At 42.5% G+C, this 11,904-nt stretch overlaps 1 protein-coding gene across 1 annotated transcript; it reads right to left on the bottom strand.

Annotated features, from left to right (window-relative positions):
* Positions 1-5,703: 5,703 nt before the first annotated feature.
* Positions 5,704-11,602, bottom strand: bcas2 (BCAS2 pre-mRNA processing factor). Its single transcript, XM_053423787.1, has 7 exons — positions 11,406-11,602; positions 8,346-8,438; positions 8,180-8,250; positions 6,810-6,971; positions 6,666-6,716; positions 6,492-6,572; positions 5,704-6,392 (listed from the first exon to the last, which is right to left on the bottom strand). The coding sequence occupies exons 1-7, from the start codon at positions 11,496-11,498 to the stop codon at positions 6,266-6,268; spliced, it is 678 nt and encodes a 225-aa protein (XP_053279762.1). The 5' UTR covers positions 11,499-11,602; the 3' UTR covers positions 5,704-6,265.
* Positions 11,603-11,904: the final 302 nt, after the last annotated feature.

Genomic DNA, 11,904 nt, shown 5'->3' on the forward strand with positions numbered 1-11,904 from the left:
TGCTCCCAGAGGCGATGCTGCTCTCAAAGGCGACACTGCTCCCATTTGCGAAGCTGCTCTCAAAGGCGATTCTGCTCTCAAAGGCGAAGCTTCTCTCAAAGGCGATGCTGCTCCCGGAGGCGACGTTGATCCTGGAGGCGACGCTGCTCCAAAAGGCGACGCTGCTCCCAGAGGCTAAACTGCTCCCAGAGGAGCAAAACTGCTCCCAGCTGCCTTTGGGAGAAACGCTGCTCCCAGATGCGACACCTCTTGTCCCAAATGCGACGCTGCTCCCAAAGGCAGCGCTGCTGCTTCCTGAGGCGACGCTGCTGCTCCCTGAGGCGACGCTGCTGCTCCCTGAGGCGACGCTGCTGCTCCCTGAGGCGACGACGCTGCTCCCAGATATGAAACCTCTGGTCCCAGATGCGACATCTCTGGTCCCAGATGAGACACCTTTGGTCCCAGATGAGACACCTTTGGTCCCAGATGCGACGCTGCTCCCAGAGGCGACGCTGCGACCCGGCTCCCAGAGGCAAAATGGCTCCAAGAAGCGACGCTGCTCCAAGAAGCGACGCTGCTCCAAGAAGAACTGACGACTGAACCTCCTGTGGTTAAACCTGTGGAACCAAGAGAAAATGACTGGCAGCCAAGGATAAAAAGGCGAAAGATAAAAAAGATGAAGCTGGCCGTGCAAAGGATACGGAGGAGGTCGCATTGCACCAGGAGAACTCAGATAAGAAAAATGTAGAAAAGGAAAACGACGCAGCAACAGAAAATAAAAAGAACCACACGAGTATTGTCCTCCACCAAAAGGAGAATCCCCATCTCTACCTAGAGATGTAAAAAAGATGTAAGCAGCGGTGAAGTCATCGAATCACAAAGAGTATGAGAAGACAAAAGAGAACCCGGCCGGTACTCTCTTACGTCTGGAAGGACCGGAGAGGTTGAAGATCACCAGCTTGTCCGTGTGAGCCGCCATCTGGAGGAAGGCCTGCAGGCTGCAGACCGACTGGTTTCCTGCCGCTGACGCTCGTCTGCTCCCAGAGAGCCGGCCGTACCAAACGGATCGAGCTAGAAGGGACGACCGTCGATACCCAATTAACACACTGACACAAGCTGGACGATATGTTCTTCACCTGCTCACTGGTGACTGTGTGATGCTGCTGTAAATGCTGATGTGTGATGCACACTTTGATATTTAGTATCTTCATTTAACAGCTATATATTTTAAAATTTGTATAATAAAAACACTTCTCTATATTGTCTACTGTGCGTTTTCTGCAACTCACAGAAAGAAACCAGGAGCCGGCGCTCAGGCTCTGCAGTTCGGCCCAGGTAAACATGACCGCCGTGGTATCGGTCCGGTTTTGGGAAAAACCTTGTCGATGTTGGTCGTCCGCCGCAGCGTGCGGTCGTGCGTCAGGAAGGGGAATCCATAATAACTGTAACCAGGACAACACACCAGCTATCATCACAGTAAAGTGTGTAGAATTACTTTCCACGCCCACCGACCTGATGATGACGTCGGTAATGACCTGGCCATGACTTTAAAGGCCTGATGACTTGGACCAGTCGAGTTGCTGGGGGATTTCGTGGGGCACATCTGAAAGTGCCCCAGCTCCGCCCACCACCCAGTGTTAACTTCGGCCTGTGCGGTTCACGCTCATTGGTGTTCCATCCCAGAGCAGACGGACGGCAAGAGAGAAGCATTTCACAGAGCAAGCACACAGACAGAAACATACACATTACATGTCATTTGGCTGACGCTTTTGTCCAAAGCGACTTCAAATTAGTACACTCAACATTTATGAGGGGCCATTTAAAGGGGTTCAGTATCTTGCCAAGGACACTTCAGCATGCAGATGAGAGAGAGTGGGGTTTGAACCGGCAACCTTCTTGTCGGAGAACCACCACTCTAACCACTAGGCCACACCACCCCAAACAAATCAAATGACTCCAAAACAAGAATATAATGCTTGTGAGTCAAGTTTATTCACAAAGACATTCACGCTATTTTTCCATCATTTTTTCCAGCCAATTATTTGGGTCAAATGAAATCAGGGAGTATAATGAAACAGAACACAAGTAACCGTTTTTGAATGTTCATCATCACAGATGCTTGGACTAGACATGAGCATCATCTGTGCCTTTATGCAGCTTGAAGTCAAAATTAACAGTTGAAAAAAAAGATGAAGCACTTTATGGCCAAACATGTGGGCCAGTGTAGAAACTGGGCCAATGTACTGTCCTTGTCCCAGAGGCAGCAGCTGTTCAACTTCTTCAAGTCTTCGGCCTTTTTCTAAAACAATTGACTTAAACAATACACCCATTCAGTGTGGGGCCCTGGTTTGAAATGTTGTTTTTCTGTGTTTGTCGTAGAAGATATGGGTGCATAAAGGATAAGCGTCCATCTCCGTTCTCCCTTGTGCCGATGTTCATCACCACACCATAGCTGTTTCCAAATTCAGGGGTTCCTGCTGAGGTCACAGTCAACAGGGCCATCCCAGGCCACGTACACCTCAAAGGCCAAAACGAAATGAGACTAGGATTTCCTATTCAGCTTATCCCACACCTACCATGGCATCATTAGCTGGTTTGAGCTGCTGTGTTTACTGGAGCTCAGCTACGTCATTCGCTTCGCAACATTGGGGACGAGGTTGGCCTGAGAGGGATCCACCTGTTTGAGCGTCTGTTGCACGGGAATGAAAGGACACATTTGTTGGCCACACTTAAAGAAGCCTTGTCGCGGCACTGCAGTTTTCGCGGCACTGCAAAAATCTGGTGGCTCAATTTTGTATGACGTCATGTCACCGTCACAAAAATAGAGGTAGCTGATTATTATAAGCAGTAGGCCTGTAAAGACCAGTAAGATATGGGCTCCATTTTGAGTGCCAGCAGGGAGCAGAAATCCTATTACAAATACAATTCACATGCTTTAAGATTAACATTAAGATACATTTATTTATCCCAAACACATGCACAGACATGCACAGGCACACTCATGCAATTGTAGGGAAATTTAACCTCTGCTTTTAACCCATCTGGTGCAGGACACACAGAGCAGTGAGCAGCCATGTACGGCGCACAGGGAGCAGATGTTGGGGGAGTAAGGTGCCTTTCTCAGGGGCACTAGAGAGGGCAGGGAGAATCCTCTTGGATTTTTGGACAGAACAATCCAGGTTCGTCCTTTTGTTTTTTCACCGAGGAGTCGAACCAGAGACGACCCAGAGACCTTTTCTGCCCACAGTCCAAGTTTCTGCCACTAGTCCACCGCCTCTCCATAAAGCGCTCAGCGCGACACAACGATGTTGCCTATAATACAGCATTAAAGTAAAATGATTGCAACAAAGTTAAAAGATTAGACAGACACATAGCTTCACATCAACGTCATCATCAATACTCTGAATAAAGAGCTTTAGAGACGTAATGCTACTTTAAACAGCTGCTCTTAAAATGCAGATGTGACTTTAAATACTCACGTTTCAGTTGATCACATTAAATCTGTTTCTGCAGAATAATAATCTGTGTAACGTAGTCAAGTCAAATGGGTTGGTGAGTGAAACAACTTTACGTACCATTAGATATCTTACGTGGTGGAACTTATTCTCCAAACACACTCATCCTCATCAACTCTATCTCTGCGGGCCCTCTGCGGGCTTGCGTGTGTCGGCCAATTTTTCTAACTACACGACAAAGCGACGCGAGCCTCACGCAGCCCGGAAGCCTTGTGATTGGTCTGCTTACTACATCCCGTCCGGAGTCTAGTTTCCGGTTTCATGCCCCACAATACGCGGAAATCACGGAAGATTTAGAAGAACGAATATGGACCAAATAGAAGAGCACTTGGCAGAAGAGATCCGAAAGTATGACCACTTGTATAACCCGTCACTGACTGGCCGATTTGTCCGCCAGAAATAGGCTATGAGGAGCCGGAGTGGCGATGTAAATAAACAGTCGACGAAGAAGAAGACGTCTCTTCTTTGTGGGTTTTGTCTTTGAAAAAAAACGTTACTCCGCCTAGGGTTCTGGCGGTGAATTGCGTAGCCTTCCGCGGTTGCAGTCGCAGGACTATAATTCAGCCTTCAGTGTGCGGCACCAGGAGGTCCTCATCCGGTGGCACCTCAAGGCGTCACTGGTGCGGGGGCTTTCTTTCTCTTGGACCGCGGGGCGGTGTCCATCGCCGGCGCGGAAGGCGGGCCGTTGGAGGGGACCGGGTACTTCTCGTGGATCACCTCAGCTACGGCGACCGCTGGGGGAACCCTGTGCTCGCGCGGGGGGCACCCTGCGGTGCGCCTCGGCTGACGCCTATCAGCTGACTGAGAACTGGTGCGGACCAGGGGAATCCGACTGTTTAATTAAAACAAGCATCGCGAAGGGCCACGGTGGGTGTTGACGCGATGTGATTTCTGCCCGACACTAAAAACAGGTAAAACTCAGGAGGGCTTTATAAGTTATCTTGACTCACGCAGTGTTACTTGGCATAAAAAGTATGAGCGTAGCGTCTGTTTAAGTACTTTATTCTCATTTGCATCGGCTCTATTCATCCGTCTCATGCACAGGTGACTAGGGAATTGACAACATACGTCATACACACAGAAGCCGTAACACATCTAATAAACGGGCAATACTGCTACCGTAAATCAATGAGAAGAGCGTTCTCTATAATGATACTTTAACAGGGCTGTTTTAGACAGGGTAAAAAGGTGCTGTTTTAAATTATTCTTGTGGTATTTTGACCAAAATATGTTACAGACATTTCATTAAGATCCCGAGGAACAATTTCAACTTGCGGTAAAATGGGCATAATATGTCTCTGTTAAATAAAGTTTAGTTAAATCAAAGATTGTTTCATAAATCTGATTCAATTTGTGTTCATTAAAAGATAAGAGTGATGAAGGGCTGAAATTTTTTTAAATAGTGCTTTCTAAATAATGATTTAATTATTTTTCTGGCAAAAAAAGGTGAATGAATAATAACAAAAAGAAAATAAACAAATATCGGTATCGGTATCTGCCAGATTGTTATTTTAAATATCGGTATCGGTATCGGCCAAGAATTTCCATATCGGTGCATCCCTACAGAAAACGTCACCAGTGGGACTCTCACCAGTGTAGTGGGTCTGATAGCTGGGGCACTGGTGCATGATGCTGATGATTTAACAGCGAAGTTCATGAGTAGTGTTTTTCCTAACAGGTCACCAGGCAATCAGCTTTAGACACGAGGGCAACGTGCAGTAGGTCACTGCCAGTACGTGAGTTTAGCGAGTGTTATATCTCTCAGTCCAATGAATAAGAGGCTATTTATCATAATGATAATGGGATGTTATTTTGAATGTACTGCACTTTCATGCTTGCTAGTTGATTTAGCTCCTTTAAAATAACAACAGTAAAAATGTTGAACAATTGTAATCCATGACTTGATAAGGATTTTACATAAACAGAGTGGCACTCAGAGAGCACATACCTCCACCAAGGCCAAACAGCTCCACCAAGTTTCCCAAACTCCTTACAGTTCCCTAAATGTGCCTGACTCTTTTTCACAAGGATCCATGAAAGAAATCTGTTTAACAATTCCACCTCATTATGTTGTAGAAAGTGAAGCCTGAATCCAGCCCCTGATTCTGCATAAACACAATTACATTTATACTCTAAAGGTGGGTTATAGTATGTATAGTTGAAGTATGACTTCTTATTTGAGAAATAATCAAATTGACAGACCAAGACATATTAAGAAATGTTCACTTTATTAAACAGCATAAAAAAATACACAAATTGAAGTCACGGTGGGGCTCACTGAGATTTGATTCAGAGACTATGTACAATATTTGAAACCTGCATGTTTGTATAAATTACTTTTTAAAGAGAAACTATGTAACTTTTATTGAACTGTTACACACATAAATGCTGCAACAGTAACACACAAAGAAAGAACATTAGCCTCGCTAAGCTACTGGCTGTACTGTAGCAGCAAAACCAGATTGTATTAATGTGAGATGTAATCTCCCTTTAAACAGCTGTGTGTTCTTGGAAAAAAGAAGCTGCATTATACCATATTTCATCACGGCTTTAAAAGGTAGAATACAAAGTGTGAGGTCTTGTAAAATGTGTGTTGTCACTAAGGTTTCGGGGCACATCCTTCTGAGTGTTGAAGTTATTGGATGGTGAGGTTTCACATTAGATCTTCTCCATACAGGTAACGTTCCCTCCTCTGGGTTCTCAGTCCAGTGAGCCTCATAAAACCAGGTGAATCTGTGCGACTGACGGAAGTGCAGGCTGCTCCAGCCGCTCTAGAAGTCCTGTCGGATGTTCTCCTTATTCTCATCCCCCTGCTGTTGTCTGAGCTGAGTGACTTCGTTCTCCAGCTGGATGATGGCCCGCTCGATCTCGTAGTTCTTGCTGACCAGAGACACCCAGCTGTTGAGGGACAGACACAGATGTTCTTACAGAAGGAAATCCAACCTGCATATTCTCTACATAGAGCGAAACAACCATGTGAGCTCTAGAAAAACCTACTTGGACTCGAGCTCTCGCAGTTTGGCTCCTCCTGCCAACTGATCATTCTTACGCTGCCAGTTTATATCCTGAATTTGCTTCCTGTGGACCAAAAACAAATTTTAAACCTGCAAAAGGTGAATAAAGGGGTTATTCTATTTTTAACATGTAAATCTTGTTCCCATCTTCAATAACCTGAATTTCTGAAGTTCCTTTTGTGCCATCTCAATCAGGAAGGCCAGGTTACTGCAGGCGAAAGATAAAATAACACAAGATCAGATTTAGACTAATTCTACACAGAGATACGGTCTGTGATAAAAAAAAGCCGCTGCTACATACTCATTGTAGACTTTCCATGCGTTGGTTCCATATTGTGACATGAGCTCCAGGTTCTCAATGCGGATGGCCTGGTGCTCAAGCTGAGCCATCGAGTTGTTGACACACTCCTGCCACGCTGTGATGTCGTTCTTCTGTCCTGCGGAGGGTGCTGGCAACTCATATCTACACAGGGAAGAAAAAAGTCATGAAATAATCAACATCGGGAGCCACAGAGCAAAGACATAGTCAAAGAGCTAGAAAAATAGACCTGTTCTTTGCTTTACAATACAGTGGAGTTATACTTGAAGCCGCAATCTATCAATTATTGTTGAATTCATATAATGCGTCACTTAAAGTTGTATTCAAATATTGGGTTTTACAATGAGCACTGGCAGGAAAAGACATCCACACCCACAGAGATGATTGACCACTAAAACTATTTGAATCACCTAACCATGCAAATTAGCTTGAAGCTACAGAGCATTCAGGACAGTTTTAGACCCCTTCACTTTTTGTGTTGCAAACTAATTCTAACATTGTTGAAAATCATTCCCCTCCTTATCAACCTATACTTAATACCCCATTATTAAGCAAAACACAAACTTTAGATCAGTTCCTTCTCTAATCTATATATAAAGGTCTCAGTGCAATTCCAAGGCAAAGGAACGGCCCTACAGAGCTAAGAGACACGACTGTAATGAGACACAGTTCTGATGAAAGCAAAAAAAAAAAAAAATCTGTGCGGACGTTTGGTCAGAGTCAGAGGGGAAACCAAGTGTAGCAACGTTTATTGACATAGCCCAAAATAAATTTACCAAATATCTAGACTAAATGGCCTGAACATAGCTTAAATTTTTTACCACAAGATACATTTTAGACTTTTTTTTACATTATCACTCAAAATGAAGTGAACTAGCCAAGCAGAGGATAACCCTCGAAACAATAACAATAAACCATCTGTCAAGTTACAGTCAGATGGTAAGAATCCATAGACTCAGTGCCATATAGGTATTTTTCGGTAGTTTTGTAGTTGATTACAGCGTGCTAGTATATGTGTATCCTTGAGAAAGAACATCACACAAATACATTTCAATCTATGCATGCAACTAAAACATTTCTGGGCAACGGAAATAGGGTTATATGAACATGAACATAAACCTACCTATACTAAGTACGGAATATTTTAACAGATATACAACTTTTTTTATTCAAATAAAACTTTTTATAACCCAACAGAAACCCGGAAAATATGTCATTAAAAACATCACAGCAACTCAATAAGCAGCATATTTCAATGTAGTGCACATATAATTGTCAAAAAGAAAAAGCCCAGTTCCTGTCCAAACTATACAGAGGCCCCAGCACAGGCCCCTGCAGGGTGTAAGGTTTACCTCTTCATGCTCAGGAGATCCATGGGCTGTCGAGCCGCAAGTCGCTCAAATTCATTCCTCATGATCTCTGTCTGAAGGGTGACAAGACAAAACAAAGGCTGTTTATTTCTGTCGAAGCACTGGCCAAAGCTGTGGAGATGGTTTGCGAGGTCTGGGGAGTTGTCACCTCAAAAGTAGTGAAGTCAGGGGTGGACAGGTAGCTCAGGTAGTTCTTGGTAGGTCGGTATCTTCTGGTCTCCTCCTCAACCAATGCTGCAGCCTAGAGGTCAAAGGAGAATCAAGACTGTGGACAGGAAAAGCACTGGAGCTTCCAGAAAATGTACTTTTTTCCTTTGTACCAAAACTCAACATTGACTGGTACAGCTGATTTTCAAAACTTAAAAAGGATAGGTGCGGTTTATGTTTTTTTTCTGTTTGAGGAAGGAGTCCCCAGTTACTTTAATTGTATGGGATTTGGCTGCAACACTGAAACCCTGAAACTCCAAAAGTGTTTTGTGGACAAAAACACTTCACCCAGCCCTCGATTGGCATAGTGGTGACTAGATAATGAGTGAATTTTCATTTTTCAGTGAACTATCCCTTTAAGCTGAAGGGCAGATAATTAATTGGTTAACTACCAATCAATTATTTCACCATAATCTTATATTTTAGCAAACTGGTAAATTCTCTGAAACAGCATTAAGGCCTAACACAGGCAATTACGTGATGTGTCAAGCAGTCCTGAGAGTCTAAGGCATATATAAAGATAAACCCAATCAACCAATCGTAAGCCAGTCTCTCTCCGCTGTCAATCATGATGTTTCATCCAATTTGTATCACAACCAATTCAACCCAGTCACATCCATGTGATAAGAACTACCTAAAATGACATATGATTTAATAAAATAATGTATTTGATGTGTATTTTGACTTTTTGCACGATGTCTCATCTGTCAACAAAGAGGAGGCAAACGGTGTCAGGAATGAGGGACATCATTTTTATTATCATTATTGTAGGCGAAGGGAGTAATGAGGAGCAGAGGAATAAAGAGGGAATATGATGTGCGTCACACTAAATGCACCCACTGTTTTCAATTGGTAGTGAAACAGTTTACCGCAGAGCGTCAATGGGCCGCTTCAGTAAACCCTTTTGAAATGATGCGACTCAATCATCTCCGCCTAACAGATGCATCCAAACTTAACAAGCCTGATCATGAACCGAAAGACTTGGACACAAGTCTTGGACACAAGAAATCTTCACAGACAGTGTATACTGTGCTCTGCATTGCTGTGGGAGAGTCATAGGCATTTCGTGGTACCTCAAATACAGTCAACAATCCTGGTACCCAATTCTTGTGAACTTTGTGAAGTCCATGTTGTGCTTCTAAGGCATTTAATGTTGGCTGATAGTAAACTCTGTTGAAGGGATTCCGGTCTCTAGTGAGATCATTTAAGTACATTTAAATGATATCAATGTGACAAGGAACTGATATGTGTGCAACAACTCATACATAATTGCATATTAGCATAATGTGAACATCATCCTTTCATCAACCAGCAGCACCAGCTCACTACTTTGGAAGAAGCTAGCAGAATAGCGTAGCCCATTGACACATCGAAAAGGAACCGTCAGTATTTCAGCTCGCACATCAAAATGTGTCAATGATTTAAGTCAACATTACTTATTTGGAGTAAAACAATTTTTTTTATAGTAGGTGCATTTGAGCATTAATAAAAGTTCTGAAGTCCTTTTCTGTGAGGTGACTGTCTGGTAGTAACTAAAGTGACATTAATTTGACAAATATCTGAATGGAATTTAATGTGGTGAAAAGTACAGAATTACCTGAGGTGTCACAAATATGGGACTTCATCATAGACAAACATTTTGCCATGCCATGGCAGAAAAAATCAAGTTACCATTCGTGCCAAGGCTCTGTTTATTAGAATGCTGGCCTATAAGGATGCAATACCATGATACATGATTAGGAAATAAAAGTCATAATTACGAGATAAGAGTTTAATTTCTTCCTCTTTGTTAAATGCAGTGTGCCTCCTTATAAATCCAAAAGCCATCATTAATGTTATAAACAACACAAATGCTTTATGTGCAAAGGTAATAAAGGATGTCTGCTGTGTAAAAGATCTGGGTGAGTGCTGGTGTCTAACAAAAGCCAAAGACACTATGCTTACAGAAGGGCTGGACAACAAAAAAATATCAATAATTACCCCTATATCATTTTCATCAATAGGAATATAACAGAACTTTCAAAATACAATGATATATCTTATGCAGTGTGCAAGCACAATGAGGAGTTATAACACATTATTGATCTACCTCAGATGTGTGAAATGTTTGACTGTTCATCAAGTGTTTGTCATTCTCTGGTCGTAAAGAATTCTAAAACCAAAACCTTCTCTCCTACACTCGGAGCGAAAAATCGGTATTTAAACCTAAAATAAATAATAATGCGGAATTTATCATGATAATTATTGCTTTGAACTGATATGAAAATGTCTATCTTTATGATTTATGGCCGTATCGTTCAGCCCTAGTTTACAGTGCAGTGTCAAAATGTACGTTCTCGTCCATCACACCATACGGTCATGGCCGGAGGGATCTGATTGGTCTCTCATACCCATACAGAACTATCTACAGGGAGAGACCAAGGAGACTTGCAGCAGATGATCCGACCCCACAGAGCCCTGATCTCAACAGGAGTCTGGAGTCTGAACAATCTGGGATCATAAAACATGTGCAGACTTTTAGTTTGTTATGAGATTTTTCTATGTTTGCTCAGGTGGAAATTGAGTGATACATAAAAACTCTTCATTGCTCAGTGTTTGAAAGCATCCTCTATTTACTAGTACATGAATCATTACAAAAGCAAATAAGAATCAATACCACGTTGATTTCATAAAAAGATCATGATTAACTAACTGCTATCATATATATGATATAGATATACAGACAGATATATAATCTATCTACATATAGAAAGATACATCTCCACTCCTGGTGTCAGTGAGCTGTAAGCGTGAGTGAAAGACAACTAGACGGAATAGATCCAATATATAAAACTTAGTACTTATTTAAATGTGTTTTTATTTCCAGAATGCCCCATTCAAAAGTAAAATTTCAGTGTGTCATTTTCATCTGTGGGTATAGCATGCTTGGCTAAGCTAACATGCTGCGGTTAGCATAGAGCAGATTCCCGGTCTGATTCAAAGGAAGTACCGGTTTACTCACCGCTTCCCGGACACCTGCTGCATCGTAACCTTGGTCAAAATATGGCAAAGCATCGACGAACACTTCACCAGCGACTGACGCCGTCCCGGCCATTACCAATTAGTCTTTATTGTATAGATTATTGAATTTATAACACGTCTCTCTTGGATGAGACACTTCCCCTAACAGCTAACTAACAACAGCAAGGATTTCCGGTCCGACCTTCAAAATAAAATTCTTATTTGAAAAGGCCTTGAGTTTTTTACTCGTGACATCTAGTGGCGTGGAATGGAAGTGCAGTCAGGTGCAAAACAGAAAAAACCCATTAGGTAGATAACATAACGTAACATAAAATAATCTTTTATTTATTTCACAATTGGGCTATTTGCTGTGTTGCAGTAGCAAAAGCGTCAGAACAATAGACATCAGTAGAAGTAATAATGACTAAACATGCAATATAAATGTGAGGAAATATCAAAATATGAATATAATACAAATAATTTATACAATGTGAACATAG

This window comes from Pleuronectes platessa, chromosome 6 (assembly GCF_947347685.1).
Source record: "Pleuronectes platessa chromosome 6, fPlePla1.1, whole genome shotgun sequence".
Taxonomy (NCBI): domain Eukaryota; kingdom Metazoa; phylum Chordata; class Actinopteri; order Pleuronectiformes; family Pleuronectidae; genus Pleuronectes; species Pleuronectes platessa.